The following is a 23,747-nucleotide window of genomic DNA, read 5'->3' as shown; positions in this document are numbered from 1 at the left end:
ACCACTTCCCAACTTTCCACTCAAAACGTTTCATCAACCAGAACAAAATGTCATTGAGAATTGCCGTTGTCGGAACTGGAATCTTTGCCACTGATACCCATTTGCCTGCTTTGCAGAAGTTGGACAACATCTACCAAGTTGTTGGATGCTACAACAGGACAAAGGCTAAGGCTGAAACTTTTGCTAAGAAAGCTGGAATTACTAAGGTTTATGATTCATTAGACGAGCTGCTAGCAGATAAGGACTCAATTGATGTCATTGATGCTTTGCTCCCGGTTCAATATAATCCCTTAATCGTTGAGTCTGCTCTTTCTAACGGTATTCCCATTGCCATTGAGAAACCCATCGCTGCCAATCTTGAGGATGCTCACAAAGTGGTTGAATTATCCAGAAAATACCCTGATACGCCAGTATTTATCTTAGAGCAATGGGCCTACTACAAATCAATTGAGTTGATAAAAAAAGAGTTGCCAAGAATTGGAAAACTGGTGTCATTTCAGTACTCTAGTACTGGTGCATTCAATTTTAACAACAAATATCTAAGCACTGGATGGAGACAACATCCCAAACATATTGGGGGTTACTTGTCAGATGGTGGTGTTCATCAGCTAGCACTTTTAACTGGAATATTAGGCCATATTAAGTCTGTTTCTGCAAAAACTACTCAAATCAGAGAGCTCTCTGGAACCGTTGACACTCTTTATTCGTTGATGGAAACTGAGAGTGGACTGATCGGGACTTTCACCTATGGTTCTTGCTTTGGAAACACTGAGAAAAAGGGTATTTTCCAGATTTTAGGAGACAATGGCTCAATCTACCTTGATTTTTCCCCAACCCTTCCAAGCCCAAAGATTACGATCAACACAGGAGGCTTTTCAGCTGAATCGGAGAGAAAGACTGAAGAAATTCAAGTTGAAAACGAAAATTTTGATCCGGTGAGAGAATTTCAAGTTTTTGGTGAAGGGCTGTTAAAGAAGGATTATTCTGGATACATCACGACTCCAGAAGTCGCCTTTCATCATTTAGCTATCGTTGATGCTGCGTTGAAGAGCAATGGACAATCAATTGATGTCGAAAAGGCTTAGATTATAGAACCTTTGTTTAATTACTCTAAATAACGTAAAACATTATTTCGTGTCCTCTTCATTCAATGTCACTTCCTTCGGTTCAGAATAATCTCCTAAGAAGTATTGTAGCAAAACACATGCGAAACTTGAAACAATACTTACGCCCACAATCAGAACTAGCATCATGTTACTGTACTTGTACAGTCTAGCCCTGTCTTCGGGCCATCCAGAATACAGGGCGTAAGTACAGACGACAGAACCTAAGTTTCCTAGACCAGAAACTAGCGCAGCACTGACGGCACATCCAACGTCTCCGTGTCTTCTTCCAAAAATCTCTGCAGTCCATGCCATGGTAATTGGAACTGTGGGTCCAAGACCAAATCCACAGATTAAAAGACCACCGTACCGGCTCCAACTGTCATCAGCATAGGTCATCACCATGAGTCCAACAATAATAATAACACATGAGCAAGAGAAGAAAACGGGACGATACTTCTTAAAACGGTCAGCAATTGGAGTGATGAGGAGAATACCGGCAAGATCGAATAACCAAATAGGTGCGTACAACAGAGATACATTAATAGACGACAGTCCTGGATTATTAGCTCTGATGATAGTGGTTCCAAAAACGGCCAATCCAAAACCAGCACCGACGACTCCAAAATACATCATGACCAAGGGCCAGATTCTGAAATCGCAGAAGATTCTTACAACATCTTTCAAGCCCCAATCGATCTTGGTGTATTTTGCAGAAAGGTCTTTCCTATGCATGCTTCGTTCTTGCTCTGTGAGTGGTTTGGGGGATGTAAAGAAACGGGAATGCCAGTTGTCTGGAGCTTCTTTGTCGATGTTGGTGGGCCTATCAGGTAGCCACCAAATCAGGGAAATACCAACAGCCATTGTAATGCATCCGTACGTAATGTACATCCATTTCCATCCCTCTCTTCCTCCGTTCATATTGATCTTTTGAAAACCAGCAGCTACCAAACCAGCAGCGGCAGCGGACATCTGGGCAGCAGTGAAGTAGTAACCAATTCTTCTGGCGCTTCTATCATTAGGATACCATAACGTGACATAGTAGGAGAGACCGGGCCATGTACCTGCTCCACAAGTACCACTTATGAATCTCAGAGCAATGATGCCACCACTGTTGGTAGCAGCACTATAACAGGTGTAGACCAGACCAACAGTAATGACAATACGGCTCAGCCACATCTGAGGAGAGACTCTGGTCATTGCCAGGTTCATTGGGACATCGAAAATAATGTAACCGACGTAATACAATGCTGAGGCTGTAGAAGTGTCATGGGTAGTCAAATTCAGGGTCTGGATAAGGGAATGACCAGTTTCTGCGTTCATCGTCAAAGTGTTTCCGTACGCAGAAGACCCAAATGAAGTCAAAAAGTAAAGACACCACAGGGCAGGAATGATTCTATAATCTAAATGACGATAAACCTTATCCAGCTGCTTAGTTGTTGGGGTATCATCACCAGCCACGACAACTTCGGTATCATACTCAAAGTTCTTCGAGTCTGAGTCTTGTGAACTTGTTTCAAGCCTTGTCTTTGGTTCTTCAGCCATGAATTATTAAGGTTTGTGGTGAAGAGCAAAAGTCTCCAAATTTGGTGCTTTAAATATTCGCAGAAGTTGTCAATCGAAGATCGGTTTTTTTTTTTCAGTCCTGAGAGGTGCATAATTGAATCATCGAGGTGGCCTAATTAGGAAATTTTTTGTAAGTCATCTGCTAAATAAATGTACTAAAATCAAAGTTTGAGGTGACGTACTCAGTATATTATTGGTGGGAAGCTGATTTCCAGGACTGAGAGTCATTTGTTGGGAAATCGGATGAGTTGTTTTATTGTCTAATAGGCAATTCACGATGATTCAAATGACTAACTATTGATATTTTTTCACGAGAAATTAAGTTCATTGGACAGAAATTTTCTTATCATTTACTCAACGATTTGGCAACCGGTTCGGTTGGGAAATGTTGCATGACGGTGTTTCTTGATCATCGATGGTTCATTGCAAACTTCTCGCAGGTAATTCCTTTACTATCGTTATTCAGTTAGGAAGTGTCTCCACCCTTCGACAATTGTCGAACTGAAAAACCAGATATTACGTAAATAGCCAGAATACTTGAGTTTTACTTGCATTATAGTACTATGCCATTAATGTTTTAAGCTCGGTTATTAGTAAGACTATATCTCTGTTGGTGCCAATATCTGTATGGCCCGACTAGTGTGCCCTCAAATCACCTAAATCGTCCTCGCTAACCCTTCCCCAGATTTTCACATGACATTGGAGTACATTCAACATGGAAACCGAATCTTAACAGAAAACTCCTCCTCTTTCAGCAACCAATAACCAACGTACAATGACTTGGGAGAACTTTGAGGTAAAGACTGAAGACTTTATTGCCCATGTCGAGATCAACAGACCCCGTGTTTTTAACGCTTTCAACAAGCCGACTTGGAGAGAATACAGAGAGGTATTACTCCATCTTGACCAATCAAACGATGTTAAAGTGATAATCCTTTCGGGTAAAGGAGCCAATTTTTCATCAGGATTGGACCTAAGAGACGCTTTCAAAGAGTTTGTCGACATTGGTAGTCACAAGGACGGCCGGACTCAAGAAAGGTTACTCCTTGAACATGTCAACGAGTTTCAAAAATGCATCGGAACCCCAGCAGAGATTAACACGCCCGTTATATGTTTGATTCACGGGATTGCCTACGGATTGGCAATTGATATTGCGTCTGCTGTGGCAATTCGCTTGGTCACCAAGGATGCAAAACTTGGCATTAAGGAGATCAGCGTCGGAATTACTGCCGACATAGGCACTCTGCAAAGACTGCCACATATTGCCGGAAACTCATCTTTGGTAAATCAGTTGGCTCTAACCGGTCAAGAATTTGACTACCGAGTTGCTGAAAAGCTAGGTTTGGTCAGTGAGGTTGTAGCCTCTAAGCAGGACGGGTTGCAAACATGTTTTAAGATTGCTAGGGAGATTGCTCAACATCAGACTTGGTGCATCTCAGGCACCAAGCAGATGCTTCAACAAATGTTAGATGGCAGCAATACCGTAGATCAGGGTTTAAAGAATGTGGCCGTTTACAGTTCTAGGAACTTGAAACCAGAGGCCTTTATCAAATTATTATCGAATATGTTTGGCAAGAACAAATCCAAACTATAATACTATAACACCTTCTTATTTATGAAATAACAGTAATTCAGAACGACAGCAAATCAACCTCGCCATTGTTTGCTTGCTGAGGAGTTGATGGCTTCTTCGGAGCCTCAGAGGTAAATGCCCCGAATGAATCATCGTCATTAGCAGCGGATTTTGTTGCTGTTGGCTGCGGTTTTTGACTGATTTTCTTTGATCTTGCATTGCTCAACAAAGAACTAAATGCGTCAGCTTTTGGCTTTGAAATTCCATTGCTCACATTCACTTGAGCAGATGGGAAAGAGCCCGGAACTGCAGACGAGGTAGAGTAGGTAGGTGTAGATGTTTGAGTAGTGGTGTAAGTAGAAGAGAACAGTTGGCCAGATTGACCACCAAGCAGATCAGCCAAATTACTGGATTGGGCGCTACTGGTGGGGGCAGGTTGAGTTTGAGCAGCAGAGCTTTGAAAATCGTCAAACTCGTCTTCATCATCACTCTTCTTTAAAATATCATTGTCATCCCCTAGTAAATCAGGTTGGGCATTGTAGTTTGTAGATGCAGTAGTGGGTTGTGCATGTGCAGTTCTTGAAGTATGAGATTGTATGTGACCATGGCTCCCGTCTTCAATGTCATACTCTTCAAAGTCTTCATGATCTCTGGTACCAGAATGCCCTGCATCAACGCTACGACGACCAAAGTCACTTTCATCCAAATCATCATCAGCGCTGATACTAATTCCATGTGATCTTCCTAAACCACCAGAAGTTGAAAAAGAGGAACCAGAGTGTCTACCGCTAGACCCACTGTCATATTTTTTGGAAGAAGGAACGTTTGTAACGGCACCGAACTTCTTTGCAGACTCCCTAGCCTTCTTTCGCTCTGTACGAATGGCACTTTCATCTTTGAGTAGTTTGGCAAGATTCTTGGCTCTGTTACGTACGTTAACACCTCTATCAACGCCACGAGAATCAATGTATTGGAAGTTTCTAAGCATAGTCACCAAAGAAATATTACCTCTGGCATCGTCCACGAATCGCTCCGACCCATGCTTAATCAGATACTCCATCAGCTGAAGAGCCTTGTATATTTGTCTCCACTCGTTGGCGCCCTTCTCAGTAAATCTCCTGAAGATAATGTTTGCGATTTCACTGCGTTCTCTATAATTGTAGGTACCTTGGGCTATTTCATTCATCAAACTGGCACTGGTGCCCCATGGCTCGTTATTAGTGGCCTCACGGACTTTGGCCTCCATCTCACTGAGATTCAAGACAGCATTCTGAGCTTTCCTGACGTATGCCTTGACTTCATACAGGGACAAATTACCCAGCTTCTTGCCTATTCCATCCATGCTCATTTTTAGTGTTGCGTGCTGGTGTTTTGAAGAGCTAAACTTTGATGTTGAGAGTCGTCATTTATCGGACCTCGCGACAATATGAGAAAAGAAATTGGCTTATGTAATCGGCAAAGAAGCATGGAGGCAAAGGTTTGGAGATCTAGGCAGTTAACTATCAATATTCAGTATACAGTACTTTATACAGATTACTCGGTTAGCTCGCCAGACTCGACAATAGTGACCTCCTTGCTTGGTCTACCACTGTTAGAGCCAACAGCTTCAATAGCCTTTACAGCCTCGGAACCTTCAATAACCTCTCCGAAAACGACATGGGCTCCATCTAACCATGGGCATGGAACTGTGGTGATGAAAAACTGAGAACCGTTAGTGTTTGGTCCAGCATTTGCCATAGACAGCAAGAATGGTTTGTCATGCTTCTTGTCGAAGTTTTCGTCAGCAAAACGCTCGCCGTAGATAGACTTTCCACCCATTCCGTTGAAATGGGTGATATCACCACCTTGAAGCATGAAGCTCGGAATCACTCTATGAAAAATAGAGTTCTTGTATCCAAATCCCTTCTCACCGGTACAAAGAGCACGGAAGTTTTCAGCGGTCTTCGGGACAACCTCATCAAACAAGTTGAATACAATACGTGGCTGCTGGGCTCCTTCAATTGCAGTGTCGAAGTAAACCTTTTTACCAAAAGCACTGGAGATGGAGGAAAACTGACGAGTGTTAGCACGGATAGATCTGAACATTTGGGCAGTGGTGTGAAATATTGATGGGTAACTTTTTATGATTTGCGATGCCTATTAATTGGGTCCAGGATCTCACCCTTACACCATTAGTGATTAGCGAGAGAGAGCACTAGTGATGGACTCCAGCTTATCGGATAAGATCATGAGCCATTTGACGGTCTCTTCATAATTGACCTCATCTATTGCTTCACTGAGGCCAGGAAAAAGAATGGCTTGGCCAGTGAGTCTATCTGAACCTAGGATGGTATGCTTCATCCAAGGCCTTTTTGGTAGCCCCTCGTCTATTAACATGTGGTTATCTAAACTAACCAATTTTAAATTTGCCAGTTTTATTTGAACGGCAATTTTGATTTTTTTGTAATACTTGAACCATGGATAGTCCTCAACGATTTCTTCCTGAAGATCTTTCATATATTTGTGAAAGATGAGAGATGCAGAATTCCATTTCAAGAAATTGGACTTGACCAAATCCAATAAATGAACAAACTTGATTCCTGAAACCTGCCCCGAATTCAGTTGTTTCCATACCTTTTTGCAAACAGGGTGCTCTTGCTCTAAAATGTAGTAATTTTTCCACTTATTAATTGTTTTGCAGTTGATTAAGTTATTGTAAAGGTCTGTAGTGAGGGTACTGTAAGTGTCAACATTAAAGTGTGCCACCTCGCTTTCACTTAACATCAACGTTAGCATTCCAATGAATTTTGAAATGGTATCAAGCTTTTTTCCTTCAGGATCACCGTATTTTTCCATCCACACTTTATTGTCAAAGGATGAATGTTTATGGAAGACCGCATCCCCGGGCCCATTGACGAATCCAATTTGGACTGAAGGAACTCCCAAATGGTTCTGAAAAACACTAAAATCACCACCCGAGCCCAACGTTTCCACGGTAAGGTTATCCTGTTTTAACCAATAGTCATACAAATAGTCTTCTTCTTTAATTGAACTGGGGGATAAAACTGTTCTCGAAGCGTCGATCACTAAATTCTTTAACATTGGGTGGCTACCAACATAAAAGGTTGACCCACTTATGGCAGTATCTAGGTTGAAATAACATAATGTGTTTTTCCTGATGTACCTCTGATGATCTTCTGCGTATTCAGTAGATCCAATTAGGCCATACTTGGACGCATCCCAGGATACAAACTTTATATTCCGCAGTGGCTTATATCCAAGATCCAGCAACTTACTGAATCCCTGGATCATCGAAAGCATGGTCTTTGTGCCACTGATAGGATCGCCCTCTCCAAATTTAGTCCACGAGTCTCTATGAGATCCAACTATAATCTCTTCTGTTCCAAGGATACCTGGAATTGTACCAACAACATTCGTGATGATCTTAGGTTTGTATTCTTGAATGTTTTCTAGCACTACGGTGTGCTTAGTGGAGTTCAACGGATATGGAAACTTTGTGATTTTCTTACCATTCAAAGTATCCAGCATGGGCTTTGCTGCTTCAAAACTTATGGGGATGGAAGGAACTGAAGGTATTTGTTGATTGCCTAATTTTCTAGAATGTTTCTTACTAGCCCATCCTGGAGTTGCTGGGTCGCCTGGTGAATTAGCAATATTATTTACAGTATCTCTTTGTGTAGATTGTGGATTCCTAGCGGGGCCACTGGGAAATGGTTTTCCGTCAATGTGATCATCAGCAGGGTCGTTAAAAAGTAACACCCCAGCAACACCAAACTTTTCAGCAATTTCCACTTGCAACGAGGGAAGGATAAGGTCAGAGTATTTAATCAAGACTACCGATCCTTTTAGGGCTTCCTCTAGCTCGCCTCTCAAAGTTTCAAAGTCTTCAAAAGTACCATGGTTTGCAAATACCAAGGGACCGGTAGCCGTTCCATTGGCAGAAAAGGCATGGAATGCAACCCTACCCTCATCACCTTCAAGCTCGGGTGTGTATACGACATTTTGATCGAGAATCAAACTAACGGATACTTTTTTTGGCTCATTTAAAGTAACATAGTATTCACTTAGTGATGTTTTCAGCCCATACTCTTCAAATTTCTCCCTCATGTTGCGCGTTAGATCCTCCTCGTATAACCATTCCAAAGAGTCTGGACTTGCTAGTTCGTTTAGGTATATCCTCTTCAGATCTGAGTCGGTTAGTCCATCACCATGCAATCGTCTCAGGTCCCTACTTAGCGAGGTCCGGGGCAAAAAAATCAGGTTGAAAACAATTATTACAAATGCTCCAAAGAGACAATAGTGCCAGAATCGCATCCTCTGTTGCAGCCTCCTTCCCCGTTCTATTTTAGACCAAACACTCTTCGTACTAGCATTACTAAGGCGACGAAGTACGGAACCATATGAAGGATTTGGATTATCCAAGGTTAAACAATCTGATTCTGAGTTACTGTCACTTGACATATTATGGTGGAAAGTATCAGACGTTGAAGCATAAGAACAATAATGCGTAATAGTTTAGGTAAATAACAGAAGCGGAAGAGCCCAGAAGGATGGGGTTTTTATAAGAGATAAACGATAAGATGGCGCGCAACACCGCGCTCCCGTAAACGATATCTCAAAGAGGATGATGGGATGTGCTAATATAAAAATACATGGGATGACTGAACTGTCTATAGATACAATGACGGCTGGCAATGTTGAACCAGATTGAGACTACTCTTGCTTTCTCTTTTTTAGGACTTCTTCACTTGGAGTTTCCGCTTGAGGTCGCTTTTTTTCGCTCAATTTCTTTACCACTTCCTTTCCGGATATGCCGTCAACTGGGCGGAAATAAGGTTGGCATCGCCAATACGGCACTTCCTTGTAAGATCCTCCCCAAAACTCTATAGGTCCATCCTTTATCGAATCGAGCTCCTCGATGTCTTCCTGTCCGAAGATTGACTCTACTATTGATTCAATTTTTCGGACTACTTTCTCCTCTATTTCATCGAGTGTAGTCCCTTTATGAATAGCAGCAATTTCTGCTCTGACATCTGTGTGGATGGGAAGAAAGGTTCTTAACAATCTGAAAAGATGCGATTTAAGGGCCTTCCTTGATGCATATCCTGGAGTGGTTTTCAGGACCTCAAAATATTCACGGACAATCCTGTCCAACCTAGGGAACTGTTTCTCTTTATCTTCAGTGGCAGTCCAAAACACTCCAGGGTTGAACAGATTGCCTTCCGCTGACATTACTGCATCAGCATTCACTTTCTCCAAACATCTACCCAGATCGTCACTGTATAAGATATTACCATTGGCGAAGAAGACAGTGTCGTCTGGCAAGTTATCTCGGATGTACTTTAGCGTTTCCCAGTTTGCCAAGCCGGTCTGTTGGCCTTTCATTTCTCTTGTTCTACCATGTATCGTTAAAAACTGAGCTCCTGCATCTAATACCATTTTGGCGTATTCCAGAGATTTTTCCTTATCATCATAAACACGAATCTTGGCAGTAACTGGAATTGACAAATTCTCGTGAAGATGTTTTATGAGTCTATGGACTAGTTTCCAGTCGTCCATTAGAAACGAGCCGTAGTTTCCCTTCTTGGCGATTCCCTGTGGACAGCCCAGATTGAGGTCTACAGCATCACATTTATCGGCGACAAGCCTAGCTGCCTGCAGCAGATACTCTGGATCATTGGCACAGAACTGAACAATTAATGGGCGGTCAACCTTTTCATCTCCGTCTAGCTCTGACATCATGTCTTTTCTGTATTTTTCCTGGGTGGCGAAGAGCTTTGCATGGAACATTGGAGTATAACAGAGATCAGCTCCATATCTTCTACTTAAAATTCTCCAGGCAAGTTCAGACTGGTCAACCATGGGAGCAACAATCGTCTTGGGCTTCCCAATAGCTTCGTAAAGCGCCCTTCCACTCAGCTTTGAGAGAACTGTCATCTTGAACAGACTTTTGACGGTATTCACTTTGGAAAATGGTAACTCAAGTGGAGATTAGCAGGACGATAGTACCCAGAATAATTTTTTTTTCTGATTTTTCCTCGATCCAAAATGCAACCTGCAGGGAGTTTTATTTCAGAATATCAACATCTCAACTTTGCTAGTTAAACTGCACTTGACACTTGCTAAAGCCTTAGCACAGCGGACCCTAGTTGGCATATGACTCGAGGTATCAAGAATAGCGACCAAGGTGTAATTTCAACCATTGTTTCTAGGTTGCTTCCCTTGGTCATTGGTTCATGGGTTATTATATATCTGCTTAGAAAACAGGGTGGAGAGGCAGATGTGCAGAATTCCAGGATATATTCATGGATAGCATTCTATTGGAACAAGTTAAGAGAGAGAAATACTGGAAATCGTGATGGTTCCATACTGGGTCCTGCTCAGTTTAACCCAACTGAAAGGTTTGAGATTTATAACGTGGAATCTCTTTCACTGATAGCTGTTCTGAGCATATGCTTAGTTTATATGCTGAGCTGAGTAGAACGATATAGGTACTGTAGGACAGTTAGAATGTAATATAGGGGAGTAGTTATTCCAGAAAGTGGATGCAAAAAAATATCGACAACGGCAGGACTCGAACCTGCGCGGGCAGAGCCCAAAAGATTTCTAATCTTTCGCCTTAACCACTCGGCCACGTTGCCTTATTGGGGTAAATTTTGAGCTCTACGGGTGACGACACGTTGAAAAGTTTTTCTTGCAGAGTATTAAATAGTAGAAATGATTGATATCTGTTGGGTTTGCTGTGCTGGTGTGCTGATTGTACATGAAGAAGGTGAGAGTAAAGACATTAAAACAAAAAAAAATACCGACAACGGCAGGACTCGAACCTGCGCGGGCAGAGCCCAAAAGATTTCTAATCTTTCGCCTTAACCACTCGGCCACGTTGCCTAGATTGGAATCAAAAGTTGCACAGTCCAACTCATCGAAATTATCCATATTGAGTATTGATATTAGTTTATCGTAATCGGAAGTGTTTTTATGGTGACTGTGTTTCTTGGTATATAGTGGGTGTAAAAAAAAGAGATACAACATTGCAGTTCAAAAAGATTGACTCGAATTGATCACTACAACTATTACCCTATACCCTATAAACTCAGATCACTGGAAATTCAAAAACTACATCAAAACTTGGAAATGGTCTGCGCTCCACCTCAAATCCAAAATCATTGGAAATGCCCACGCCCCTGGTTCATAAGGATAGTAATGGGGTGATAGCTCACTCCGCACTGCCACTCGAGCGACGGTAAAACCGGGGTACAATAGCAAGAAAGAGAGGTGAAGACGGTTCTACTGGGGTTCTCGCCTACTAGAAGGGACTTTTGTGGTAAACGTGTACCATGGAAGGGCTCCACGAGGGACCACGAAAGCACGAGAGGTCTGGAAGATCGGCGAGAGTCAGCCCATCAGCTGTAGTGAAATCTAGAACTTTAGGAAAAGAAAATGCTTCTCGACCTGACAGGCCTGTCAAGAAATGGTGGTTGCCAGTAATGACGAGGATGATGACAATAGATTGTGAAACGAAACCAAATCAAAACACACATATTACGCTAGATAGACTAATAATAAACACAGTCAACGTTACCACGGCAGAAATGTCTGTCTCAGCAACCCACAGTTGACCTTAATGGAGCTAAATTACCTAATACGATCCACGGTATCAGTCAGATGACGTATCATTCGCGTAAGTTTGAAAATTTTGCAAACTCTGATACCACAGAACGCTCCACCACCGGAATACTCATCTCGTCAACCTGATAAGTCACGTGAAATCTGCTATTCCACATAGGTGATGAAGACAAAAACAAAGAAGCAAACCAGTGAGGCGAGGCGGGGGCTTATCCGAGTGAGGCGCCCGAGTTTTGTACAATTGAGCTCACCCAGAGACTTCCTGAGCACAGTAAGCTAGGTCTGGTAGACCACACGTAGCAACTACTGGAAGAATGGTCTGGACGACACCCCTCATACTCAACCTTTTTTTCTCCCAAACCCTGCTGTTCTCGTAACCTACCTGCTCCACCCGAAAAATGCTCATGTCGTAGCCATCCACGTGACTAAACAACCACCACAGTTCCGAAAAAATGACTATTGTATGTGCCATAATCGCGTATTGTAGTATGATTCATAAGTTATGTGGCCTGGTCATATAAATAGACAACAGCCCGTCGGTGTCAAGCCTTAAGAAAAAAAAAGGTAAATTCTTTTGGAACTCACTGGATAATGTTTACTCTAGATGACTTTTGTGTGATAGACGGCAACCCTTGCCAGCCTGGGTGCATCTACTGCTCCAAGGAGTGCCGAGAGCAGGACTCCTCCACCCAGCACACCTGCGATCTATGCGACATGTGGGACCTCCAATCAGGGGGCCATGACAAATTCAGAAAGAGCTCTTTGTTCTCTACGCCGGAACTGAGCGACTCCTGCCCCAATTCCCCTTTACAATCTTTCGAAGACGAGATTTTCACCCCCGTTGATGATAAGGGAGGTTTCTTATACGAGTTGACGCAGTTCTCTCGGAACACCAAGGATTACACTTTACAAGAGCCATTGCTACTTGATCTGAACAGCTCCAACAGCCCCAACGATACCGCCAAACAAAACCAGCAGCAACATACACAACAGCAGACGAATGTGCCACAATCTCTTACCCCAGACCTTTCTACGGCTCACCAGAACTATCTGATATGGCTACAGAGGGCTCAATAATGGGTTTTAGTTTGCATTTAATCTACTTTTTAATATGGTAGCTGCATTTCGGTTCAGGGATTTGATAGGATAGGTTTTTACGGTTATGGTTAGGTATAGGAATACAATTTATAGTGATAATAGAGAAAGCATGATAATTACAAGGTGGAATTTTTCCCCCCTTAGATGGTGTATTAGCCTCCCCAGCCCAATATTTATCTCGCACCGCGCGGCCCTTGGCTATTTCGCTGATCCCGCCGAGTTAAGCGTTTTGCGCGTTTCAAAACTCTCCCTCTGACTCAGAAAAAAATCTTGGGCGCGCGCGCGTCCTCCCCGGCTTTCCTCCTATCCGCCGCACCCAAATATTCACTATCTCCGTCGTGGAAAAAAAAAGGAACCACTATCATTTCATCTTTGACTAACCCATTCCTCCCACTTGAAAAACTGAGAAAATGTCTGCCAACACAGAGCTGAAGAAAAAACCTGTCAACTTCTCAAACATCTTGCTGGGTGCTGGTTTGAACATGTTCGAGTAAGTCACCTCTCACGCAGCCAACCATAGTTCATACTAACATGATCAGAGTTACCTCTTTAGGTCAGCCTCTTGAAGTTGTCAAAACAACCATCGCTGCCAACCGTCAGTTCTCCATTTTGCAGGCTTTCAAACATGTCTGGTCTCGTGGTGGTGTCTTCGGTTTCTACCAGGGTTTGATTCCATGGGCTTGGATCGAAGCATCCACCAAGGGTGCTGTACTGCTTTTCGTGTCCTCTGAAGTCGAATATCGGGCAAGAACCTTCGGTGCTGGCAACTTCACTGCCGGTATCACTGGTGGTGTTTTCGGTGGTTTGGCTCAAGCATATCTCACAATGGGATTCTGTACATGTATGAAGACCGTTGAGATCACAAGAGCTAAACAGGCAGTTGTTCCTGGTCAAGCCCCACAGTCTGCTTTCCAAGTTTTCTTGGATATCTACCGCAAGGAAGGTATTCGTGGAATCAACAAGGGTGTCAATGCTGTTGCCATTCGTCAATGTACCAACTGGGGTTCTCGTTTCGGTCTGTCTCGTCTTGCTGAGCAAGCCATTAAGAAGATTTCTGGAAAGGGTGAACACGACAGTCTTTCTGTGGTGGAAAAGATTGGCTCCTCTATGATCGGTGGAGGTCTTTCTGCATGGAACCAACCTATTGAGGTTATTCGTGTCGAAATGCAGTCCAAGACTAATGACCCATCGCGTCCAAAGAACTTGACTGTTGGTAAAACTTTTAAATACATTTATGAACAGAACGGTATTAAAGGGTTGTACCGTGGTGTCACCCCTAGAATCGCTTTGGGTGTCTGGCAAACCGTCTGTATGGTCGGTCTAGGTGACATTGCTCGTGAATTTGTTGGTAAATTGACAGGTGACATCCCTCAAGCCAAAGGTCATTAGAATTAAGTACAATAGCGAAATAGGATCAACTTTTCTTCTCACTATCCATTCTCAATGTTTCCTCAAATAGATTACCTGATGATTTTGTGGGATGTGTTGCCTTTCCTGGAACTAAAGTCGCTGTCAATGGCGTGCTAACGGAAAGTGTACCATCATGCACTCCAGAAAACACAGTTGTAGACGGAATTGATGATAACAGCGGAGGGTTACTGTTAAACTGCGTAGTGGTGGACAAGGCAGGTAACTCATTTGCTCGGATCAAATGTCTAAACGAACTTTCTTCTAGCCGGATAGTAACGTCCTTCGTTGCTTTCGTTAAAGTAGCCATTGAAGATCTCACATCATTTAACATTGGAAGGTCCGCCATGGCACTCTTAGTAGAGGCCAAAATATTGATAATAACCTTTAAAAAGTAATTGGTATCGTCCCAAAACTTGCGCACCTCCACTAGGGACTCTTCTTGACGAATGGTTGCCAATCGGGAATGTAGTCTCCTGGTGACATCCATGGCTGAAACGCATGTACTCGTCAGATCCTTCACCTTGAGGGCAACTACATTACTTACAGACCCAGACTCCTCTCCTTGGGCAGAGGCTATTGCACTCTTCGAGATGGCAGCATTTAGTTGACTGAAAACAACTTGAGCCGCTGAAGTAGCGTTGCCAATGTACTCAAAGAGGAGTTCATCTTGCTCTTTCAGGTCCTTGACATCTGTTTGTGGCAAATCTTCACCTGCTGTAGCAGTAGTATCAATGCGGAGAGGCTTAGTTCGGGCTGGCTGCTTTGGAGGTATAGCTTTGAAACTTGGATTGAGAATCTGATAACAATTCACTAACTCAGCACAAGAACCGAAAAGCCTCAAGCAAGCCTGGCGTAAGACCAATACGTTTGCCTTGTCCGTAAACGAATCCAGCCTTGATCTCAAAAATACAACGATTTGTTTGAATGAACTTAAACAGTGGGAAACGGATGAGATGACATTGTCAGTTAGGCTCGTTGGAGTTGGAGATGGGACCTGCTGCAATAGTTCAAGGTAGCCTACGAGGCCACCAAAATGTTCATCTGAACTATTCAAATACCATTCCATTCTTGAGGATAGTTTGGCATCTTCGCAATAGTCACAAAATCTTTGAACCACATTATGAGCTTCGGTTAGGGAGAACACGATCTTGTTAGATATTTCAAATAACTTTGATTGAGTTAGGGAAGAGCCCTTACCCTCAGGAAGGGTTGAAAGGCGCTTAAAATATGCACTTGACTTCTTCTCATGATTGAAAATAGTTCCATTTCCTTCAGAGGTGCCAAAGGTGTGAGATCTGTTTCTTGGAGTGACATTGGACTTTTTACTGCCCGAAAAATCCTTGGGGGATAATCTTGCTGCAATAGTTGGGTTAATAGCTGTGGGAATCGTAGGAGTAGTTATAGACTGAGCATTGCTCACAGAGCTTGTCGTATTAATGGATAAGGGAGGAGGAGGTGGTGGAACGGAAGGCAGAGCAGATGTGCTGGCCGTATTATTGGTGATAGTGGTAGTTGTAGTTGTGTTATTATTCTGTGTGTCCTGTTCAACAGGTTTTGCCGTTTGCAAAGGGGCTGATTCACTATTAACGGGTTTCTTGATGACAAAACCCATTCTCTTAGCAGCCCGCGTTGATATATGATTTTCACTGTTGCTCCTACTGCGTATGAGTAGCCCATCATCTGAATCATTAGAGTCTTCCTTTTCTTCTCCATGACCACTCAGAAACGACCTCAAGCTATCAAGCCAATCTCTGTTCGTTTGTTGCTGCCATATTTGAATATTCTCTAGAGTTGGAAACTTCATAGGATTTCCTGACAACTCAAGCACTTTTAAATTGACCATCTTGCTGACGCTACTAGGGAGGGTCTCCAGGGCATTATCCTGTAAAGAGAGAACTTTTAGGGATGTCAAATTACTAACATTCTTGGGAAGTGTTCTGATTTGATTTGAGCTGATATCCAAAACCTCCAGTTTCTGCAGTAGACACAACACCAAGGGAAACTCTTGAAAGCTATTTCCATGCAGATCAAGGCAAGTTAGCTGGGACAAACGGTTGAAATACAATGGAAGAAAGCTTAGTACATTATCCTGCAAAGACAACCGAGTAGTTCTATCCTTGATCATTTCAATAGCCTCTGTAGGAAAAGAGTGCAAGTTGCAGTTTGCCAGTTTCATTCCATTATCATCGTTGATACTCCGCTTGAATTCTTCAGATATGAGGGTTACTGCTCTGGACCTTGACAACTCGCCACTTGTTTGAGGATCCGTAGTGGCTCTTGGGCCAGCATTCTCATCATCTGCAACCATAAATAAACGTCTTTCTCTTTGAACGAAACTAATAGTGGATTGGTCTTTGATTGGAGGAAGGATACGGTGATGGCTGTAGGGCTGTCTGGATCAGGATCAGGATATAGTAATCGATTTGGCGATAATTGGGATTCGTGAAATTAGAACTTACACTACAAAAGTGGAGATCGATGAGGGTTGACATTTCAATGAGATCTTACGAAGATTTGGTTTAGAGTAAACATAATTCAGGTATATCTGGTAAATAGGGAAATACCTGAAGAAGGGTTTTTCGAATTTTCCTACGATGATGATTATTATAAATTATGCTTTTTTAAAGTGAAAAATGAAGAACAAATCAAACTGCATCTCTGTAATCATGAAATGCCTATGTGGACCTTTTATTTTGTCATCAGAGAAAACGATGATATCGTATTAAAAGCAAAGACTATGGGGTTTTGCTGCGAACGTGTGTTAGATATGTTGTTGGAAAATTACATGTGGAACATTCAAATAAATAACTTCTCTCCAGATGAGTCGGTGTTTCCTGAAAACTCTCCTGATCATTATCAAAGTGAAGACAAATTAAGAATATACAATCAAGCAGAACAAAATAAAATTGAACTGGATTATGTCTCTTATCTTAATGCAGAGAGTGAAAAAGATGCATACATGAAAGAATTGGATCAAGACCAGTTTTGCAATAGATATTTTATATACGTAGAAGATGGTAAGTCTTACATAAAATGTGTGACTAAGACCATGGATTGGAGAAAAGAAATTAAGTGGTGTCAGCCTTTATTGAAAAAAATGTTTTTTGATACAGATGATAATTATGAAGAAAACTACTATCAAGATTTTGAAATAGACTCATGATGCATTTACGTTTAAGTAAACCTCAATAATGATATGTGAAAAATTCATTTCAGTCAGAATCGGCATAGGTTACCAATTGGTATGCTAGTGTGGATACTGATATATGTATAGAAGCTTAGCCAAAAGGATCAGCGCTACCATAGCAAATACTACACAGAGAACACTGTCTCTTTTGCTCTTGAACTCCGTCTCAACTATTTTTACTTGCTCCATAACCTGGGTACGAAGAGCCACTTCTTGCACTACTGTTTTCTGTTCATTCAAAACATTTTTGTACCCTTCTATTACTTCCTGAAGATTGCTCAATTTAGTCGACGAATCTGTATCCTGCTCACCTCTCTGGACAGATTTCGTTAACCTTGGAACTGTGTTCTCTTCAAGGGTTCTCATCTCTGATTTCAAGCTTTCTTTTACTATCAGCAGTTCCTTATTCAACCTGGTTAACTGATGTAATTTCTCGTCAATGGCCTGCATCAACATAGTTTTCTCCTCATCTGCTTTAAAAATCTGGTATTTGAGACTCTTTATCAGATCGAATTCTAATTTGCGAACCGTCTGTAGCATATAATCGTCAACCTCTTCAAATTTTCCATCACCGTCCTCTGTAAGGGTAAGCTGTTCGAAAATATTCATATCCACATTCGATCTACTTGGCAATTTGTCAGAATCTTCGAAAACACCTCCACCTGGTGATTCTGTACGTGCCTCTTCCACCTCTTGGTCTCCGTCCTTATAGAATGATTCTACCAAACTCTGCGGTGTATCGCTACCTAGTTTTCCCAAAGATGTGAAGCTGGGGGTCTGTTTGTGTTTGCGTGTAAGTGATGCTATTGGGTTGGTGAAACTGCTGGATGCGCTATGACTGTATCTCTCCGGGGTCGATTCTCCTGAGATCTTCGCCTTTGGAGTTCTGGACTCTGGGATGGCGATAAGAGGTTCTGAGCCGTTTCTAGTATGTCTGAAAGGAGATAACAGGTCCTGCTGTGGCACCGTCAATCCAGAGGACCTTGCGGTGGACGAGACGTTCATCCCTTAATATGTGTGATCCAAGAGCAAACAGTTTCTTACCAAGCAGAATGAGTTCTTGAAATTCCTCCTCTGCTATCTGTGCGAGAGGTTCGGTTCTTCAAGACTCAGGGCGGCGGGCGAGCATTCGTTCCAACTAATCGCCCTTCCAACATCTAAAACGTGCCCCAACCAATACAAGGGGACGCGACTTGAAATCAGAGTGATTTGGTCAACATCGAAACAAACATCACACAAACTCGTTGTTTCATGGTCAACAGTTGTGCTCAATATCTGATCTACCCACCTTTTTGAGTACCAATCGTATAACTGGACACGCGTGTTTGAAAAGGAAAACAGTGATACCCACTTTTTGTTTGTTTTTGTTTTTAATTTGTAATTAGACATCCACTTCTGAACCCTCGTATATTATTACCATGTCTACTGGGACATTTGAGGTTGGCACTCGATGCTGGATACCAGATGAGCAGTTGGGTTGGTGTGGAGCAGAAGTTTCTGAAATTTCAGAGGATAATGGCAAATATTTATTGATTTTTACCAAGGAGAACGGGGAATCCCAACAGATCAAAACCTCTACTCTAGAAGAGGACAACGACGTGGAACCAAAGTTGAGAAATCCCCCTATTTTGGAAGCACAGGAAGATCTTACAAGTCTTTCGTATTTGAATGAACCCTCTGTTTTGAACGCCATCAAAGTCAGATACTCTAGACTCAATATTTACACCTATTCCGGTATTGTCCTGATTGCAACCAACCCCTTTCAAAGAGTTGATCAATTGTATTCTCCCGACATTATCCAGGCGTATGCTGGAAAGCGTAGAGGAGAGCTTGAACCACATTTATTTGCCATTGCTGAAGACGCCTATCGTTGTATGAAGACCGACCATGAGAACCAATCTATCGTCGTCAGCGGTGAATCGGGAGCTGGTAAAACAGTTTCCGCCAAGTACATTATGCGTTACTTTGCTTCTGTCGATTCAAGCAATCACTCTCACAATATGTCTGACACAGAAAAACAAATTTTGGCTACTAATCCCATCATGGAGGCCTTTGGTAACGCCAAAACCACGAGAAACGACAATTCTTCCCGATTTGGTAAATACTTAGAGATTTTGTTTGACGGAAACACTGTGATTATTGGTGCCAGAATTCGGACTTATTTACTAGAACGTTCCAGATTAGTATTTCAGCCACCTACTGAAAGAAACTATCACATATTCTATCAAATATTAGCGGGACTATCCAAGGATGATAAGGAAAAGTTGGGATTAACGTCGGCTGAAGATTTTCACTATACAAACCAAGGGGGCGAATCCAAGATCAAGGATGTAGATGACGGTGAAGAATTTAGTATCACATCAGATGCTTTATCGTTGATCGGAATAAACAAAGACAAGCAGTTTCAGATTTATACGCTTCTTGCTGCTCTTTTGCATATTGGTAATATTGAGCTAAAGAAAACAAGGAATGATGCACACCTTAGTTCCGATGAACCCTCCCTGGTAAAAGCATGTGAATTGCTTGGTTTGGATCCTGTCAACTTTGCAAAATGGATTGTGAAAAAACAAATTACTACCCGAACCGAGAAAATTGTTTCCAACTTGAACCACCAACAAGCGACCGTCGCCAAAGATTCCATAGCCAAGTATATATATTCCGCACTCTTCGATTGGTTGGTCGAATATGTCAACAGTGATTTGTGTCCTCCTGAGGTCGAAGCAAACATCAAGTCGTTCATTGGTGTTTTAGATATTTATGGATTCGAACATTTTGAGAAGAACTCATTTGAACAGTTTTGTATCAACTATGCTAATGAGAAACTGCAACAAGAATTTAACCAACATGTGTTCAAGCTTGAACAGGAAGAATATGTACGGGAAGAGATAGAGTGGTCTTTTATTGAATTTGCTGACAACCAACCATGCATTGCCCTTATTGAACAAAAGTTGGGAATATTGTCCCTGTTGGATGAAGAATCAAGACTGCCATCTGGTGATGACAAATCATGGATTGAGAAAATGTACCAGACATTGGACAAGGAACCAACTAACAAAGTTTTCAAGAAGCCAAGATTTGGAAATAATAAATTCATCGTTAAGCACTATGCCCTAGACGTTCCTTATGACTCTGAAGGTTTCATAGAGAAGAACCGAGATACTGTAAGTGATGGACAACTTGAGACCCTAAAAGCTTCTACGAATGAACTTCTTTCGGAAATATTAGCAACGGTAGACAGAAACGCAGAAAAGATTTCATCGAATCAACCATCAAAACCAGGAAAGATGATGAATAAAAAACCGACTCTAGGGTCTATCTTCAAGAATTCTTTGATTGAACTAATGAAAACGATTGATTCTACCAATGTACATTATATTCGTTGTATCAAACCTAATGAAGAGAAGAAAGCATGGGAGTTTGATCCTGTCATGGTGTTATCCCAATTAAGAGCTTGCGGTGTGTTGGAAACTATTCGAATCTCATGCGCAGGTTTCCCATCTAGGTGGACCTATGCTGAGTTTGCCCAACGTTATCATATTCTTGTAAAACCCGATGCTTGGACGAAGCTTTTGACAGGTAATGCTGATGAAAAGGCAATCAATGAGCTTTGTGAACTGATTTTGAAGGAAACCGTGGATGATCCTTCTACTTATCAAATGGGTAATACCAAAGTCTTTTTTAAAGCTGGAATGCTAGCTAAGTTGGAGAATCTCAGAACCGAGAAACTGCACCAATCTGCAGTTATGATACAGAAGCATATTCGTAAAATTTATCATCACACCAGATTCTTACGGATTAGGAACGAAACCATCGAGTTGCAAGCGGCTATCAGGGGAACGAGTGTACGAGGCAGAATTAGGCGGGAACTGGAGCAACAGGCTGCTACTTTGATACAAACCATTTCTAGAGGATTCTTAGTACGAAGGGCATTCAAGGATCAAGTTGAATCTGCGGTAGCAATTCAATCGAGTATCCGCGGGTTCAAGGCTCGGAAATCTGTTATGGAAATAAAGCACAAGAAGTCTGCCGTAGTACTGCAGAAAAATTTCAGAGCATATCTCGCCAGACGGGGATACCAAAAGCATTTAAAAGGCATTGTTCTAGTACAGAGTTACGCTCGTCGCTGGAACGCACGGAAGCAGTTGAAGACTTTGAAAATTGAGGCCAAATCCGTTGATCACCTTAAGAAGCTCCAATACAATTTGGAAAACAAGGTTATTGAGTTAACCCAGTCTCTGACAGATAAGATTGCCGCCAATAAAGATCTCGTGAAAGAGATTGACCGCCTCAAGGAAACAGTTGCAGAATCAAGTGAAGCACATGAAACTCTTAAGAAAAGGGAGATTGAATTCAAAGATATTCTCAGCGAGAAAGAGAACGATCACCTCACTAAGACCGAATCTCTGGCTCTGGAATTGGCAGAGGCGAAAGCCACTTATGAAGCCTCGTTAAAGAGGACAGAAGAGTTGTTGGAGCAACAAGAGACTTTAAAGAAGGAAGTGGCTGAAAATGTTGCCGCCTTGACTAAAGCAAGGGTGGAGTTGGAATTAAAGAATGATGAGAATACCTCCCTGAATGAAACTGTAACAAGACTGAAAACAGATATTGATAACTTACGCAAAGAGCTGGAAAAGGCCAGATCTGGCTCCGTATTCCAGCAAGGCGTTCTAAGTGGTAATAAGTCGATAAATGGCAGGATCGCCAGTGTATCCAGCGAAGCAGACTTTGAACTGAATAACAAAAAGAACGGTACCACACGTAGAGTTTCTGGAGCATATGAAGGGATTGAAAATGTGTCACCAGACGATTTGGACCGCCTCAACAGTGAGCTTTGGTCGTTGCTAAAGGATTCTAAAAGCCTACACAAGGAAATCATTGAGGGTTTGCTGAAAGGACTCAAAATTCCAGGTTTTTCTGTTGCTGCGGACTTGAAGAGAAAAGACATTCTTTTCCCTGCCCGCGCTATCATTATTATTATCAGTGATATGTGGAGGTTGGGATTAACCTCAGAAAGTGAACAGTTTTTGGGACAAGTGTTAGCTGCCATCCAAAATATTGTTTCTTCTTTGAAGGAGTCGGATGTTATCGCTCATGGAGCTTTCTGGTTGTCTAATACTCACGAGCTGTATTCATTTGTGTCATATGCTCAATCAAACATTATCAACAACAAGGAGGCCGCAGCCAGTTTAGGTGAGGATGGATACAACGAGTATTTAAAGCTGGTGGCTGTTGTCAAAGAAGATTTTGAGTCGCTCTCGTTCAACATTTACAATATGTGGATGAAAAAAATGCAGAAGGAGCTTCAAAAGAAGGCCATTTCTGCCCTGGTTGTCTCTCAATCTCTTCCAGGGTTCAGTACCCCAGATCAATCACCTTTCTTGTCCAAGGTTTTCAATTCTGGAGATTCTTACAAGATGGAAGATATACTAACATTCTTCAATTCATTGTACTGGTCTATGAGAACCTACTTCATCGAACAACCAGTAATCAATGAAGTATTGGAACAATTACTGAGATACATTGATGCTATTTGCTTTAACGATTTGGTGATGAGAAGAAACTTTTTGTCCTGGAAAAGAGGACTACAAGTGAATTACAATATTACCCGCTTAGAAGAATGGTGCAAGACTCATGGAATAAAGGATAGTCTTACCCACCTCATTCACATGGTACATGCTGCCAAACTTTTGCAACTGAGAAAGAATACTGTCGCTGACATTGGAATTATCTTTGAGATTTGTTATGCTTTGAAGCCAGCTCAGATACAAAAGTTGATCTCACAATACTATGTCGCTGATTATGAGACTCCTCTAGCACCTGGCGTTTTATCCGCAGTGGCTGAAAGAGTGAAAGCTGCGGGTAGCAATGGTGAGTTTTTCCAGCCAGTAAACTCCGATGGGAACTTTGAGGATCCTTTCCGATCTGTTGGGGTGCGACCTGTCTACAAAGTTGAGGCTTATATTCCAGCATGGTTGAACTTGCCAACGTTGAAGGAGATAGTCAATCTCGTTGCTAAGGTGGCTATGATGAACGAAATCATGGCCCAAAAACAAGACAACGAAGAAAATGAAGTTCAACCGGAGTTCGTAGCCCAATAGAGGAGCACGTACAAAAGAAGAACAAAAGAAGCATACACCATTAGATACTAAGCTACGTACATCAACGCCAACCAGTTATATATATC

The 23,747-nt window shown here is 42.1% G+C and overlaps 12 protein-coding genes across 12 annotated transcripts; 6 read left to right on the top strand and 6 right to left on the bottom strand.

Annotated features, from left to right (window-relative positions):
* Positions 1-47: 47 nt before the first annotated feature.
* Positions 48-1,085, top strand: PAS_FragB_0024 (uncharacterized protein; the record flags this gene model as incomplete). The annotated part of the gene is made up of 1 exon (XM_002490789.1): positions 48-1,085. The coding sequence occupies one exon, from the start codon at positions 48-50 to the stop codon at positions 1,083-1,085; it is 1,038 nt and encodes a 345-aa protein (XP_002490834.1).
* A 42-nt stretch (positions 1,086-1,127) lies between these two features.
* Positions 1,128-2,648, bottom strand: PAS_FragB_0023 (Vitamin H transporter 1; the record flags this gene model as incomplete). The annotated part of the gene is made up of 1 exon (XM_002490788.1): positions 1,128-2,648. The coding sequence occupies one exon, from the start codon at positions 2,646-2,648 to the stop codon at positions 1,128-1,130; it is 1,521 nt and encodes a 506-aa protein (XP_002490833.1).
* Positions 2,649-3,444: 796 nt separating this feature from the next.
* On the top strand, positions 3,445-4,263 carry PAS_FragB_0022 (Delta(3,5)-Delta(2,4)-dienoyl-CoA isomerase, mitochondrial; the record flags this gene model as incomplete). The annotated part of the gene is made up of 1 exon (XM_002490787.1): positions 3,445-4,263. One exon carries the CDS (start codon positions 3,445-3,447, stop codon positions 4,261-4,263), a length of 819 nt encoding a protein of 272 aa, XP_002490832.1.
* A 37-nt stretch (positions 4,264-4,300) lies between these two features.
* On the bottom strand, positions 4,301-5,590 carry PAS_FragB_0073 (uncharacterized protein; the record flags this gene model as incomplete). Its single annotated transcript, XM_002490786.1, has 1 exon — positions 4,301-5,590. The coding sequence occupies one exon, from the start codon at positions 5,588-5,590 to the stop codon at positions 4,301-4,303; it is 1,290 nt and encodes a 429-aa protein (XP_002490831.1).
* An 830-nt stretch (positions 5,591-6,420) lies between these two features.
* Positions 6,421-8,703, bottom strand: PAS_FragB_0020 (Vacuolar protein sorting-associated protein 70; the record flags this gene model as incomplete). The annotated part of the gene is made up of 1 exon (XM_002490785.1): positions 6,421-8,703. One exon carries the CDS (start codon positions 8,701-8,703, stop codon positions 6,421-6,423), a length of 2,283 nt encoding a protein of 760 aa, XP_002490830.1.
* Positions 8,704-8,955: 252 nt separating this feature from the next.
* PAS_FragB_0019 (tRNA-dihydrouridine synthase 1) lies at positions 8,956-10,179 on the bottom strand (the record flags this gene model as incomplete). The annotated part of the gene is made up of 1 exon (XM_002490784.1): positions 8,956-10,179. The coding sequence occupies one exon, from the start codon at positions 10,177-10,179 to the stop codon at positions 8,956-8,958; it is 1,224 nt and encodes a 407-aa protein (XP_002490829.1).
* A 219-nt stretch (positions 10,180-10,398) lies between these two features.
* PAS_FragB_0018 (Hypothetical protein) lies at positions 10,399-10,719 on the top strand (the record flags this gene model as incomplete). Its single annotated transcript, XM_002490783.1, has 1 exon — positions 10,399-10,719. One exon carries the CDS (start codon positions 10,399-10,401, stop codon positions 10,717-10,719), a length of 321 nt encoding a protein of 106 aa, XP_002490828.1.
* A 1,740-nt stretch (positions 10,720-12,459) lies between these two features.
* PAS_FragB_0015 (Hypothetical protein) lies at positions 12,460-12,945 on the top strand (the record flags this gene model as incomplete). The annotated part of the gene is made up of 1 exon (XM_002490782.1): positions 12,460-12,945. One exon carries the CDS (start codon positions 12,460-12,462, stop codon positions 12,943-12,945), a length of 486 nt encoding a protein of 161 aa, XP_002490827.1.
* Positions 12,946-13,376: 431 nt separating this feature from the next.
* Positions 13,377-14,355, top strand: PAS_FragB_0014 (Mitochondrial DNA replication protein; the record flags this gene model as incomplete). Its single annotated transcript, XM_002490781.1, has 2 exons — positions 13,377-13,456; positions 13,506-14,355. 2 exons carry the CDS (start codon positions 13,377-13,379, stop codon positions 14,353-14,355), a joined length of 930 nt encoding a protein of 309 aa, XP_002490826.1.
* Positions 14,356-14,380: 25 nt separating this feature from the next.
* Positions 14,381-16,684, bottom strand: PAS_FragB_0013 (Leucine-rich repeat-containing protein; the record flags this gene model as incomplete). The annotated part of the gene is made up of 1 exon (XM_002490780.1): positions 14,381-16,684. The coding sequence occupies one exon, from the start codon at positions 16,682-16,684 to the stop codon at positions 14,381-14,383; it is 2,304 nt and encodes a 767-aa protein (XP_002490825.1).
* Positions 16,685-17,623: 939 nt separating this feature from the next.
* PAS_FragB_0072 (uncharacterized protein) lies at positions 17,624-18,568 on the bottom strand (the record flags this gene model as incomplete). The annotated part of the gene is made up of 1 exon (XM_002490779.1): positions 17,624-18,568. One exon carries the CDS (start codon positions 18,566-18,568, stop codon positions 17,624-17,626), a length of 945 nt encoding a protein of 314 aa, XP_002490824.1.
* Positions 18,569-18,981: 413 nt separating this feature from the next.
* On the top strand, positions 18,982-23,661 carry PAS_FragB_0012 (Myosin-2; the record flags this gene model as incomplete). Its single annotated transcript, XM_002490778.1, has 1 exon — positions 18,982-23,661. One exon carries the CDS (start codon positions 18,982-18,984, stop codon positions 23,659-23,661), a length of 4,680 nt encoding a protein of 1,559 aa, XP_002490823.1.
* Positions 23,662-23,747: the final 86 nt, after the last annotated feature.

Source organism: Komagataella phaffii, chromosome 1, assembly GCF_000027005.1.
Source record: "Komagataella phaffii GS115 chromosome 1, complete sequence".
Lineage (NCBI taxonomy): Eukaryota > Fungi > Ascomycota > Pichiomycetes > Pichiales > Pichiaceae > Komagataella > Komagataella phaffii.
This window is presented reverse-complemented; position numbering and strand designations above follow the sequence as displayed.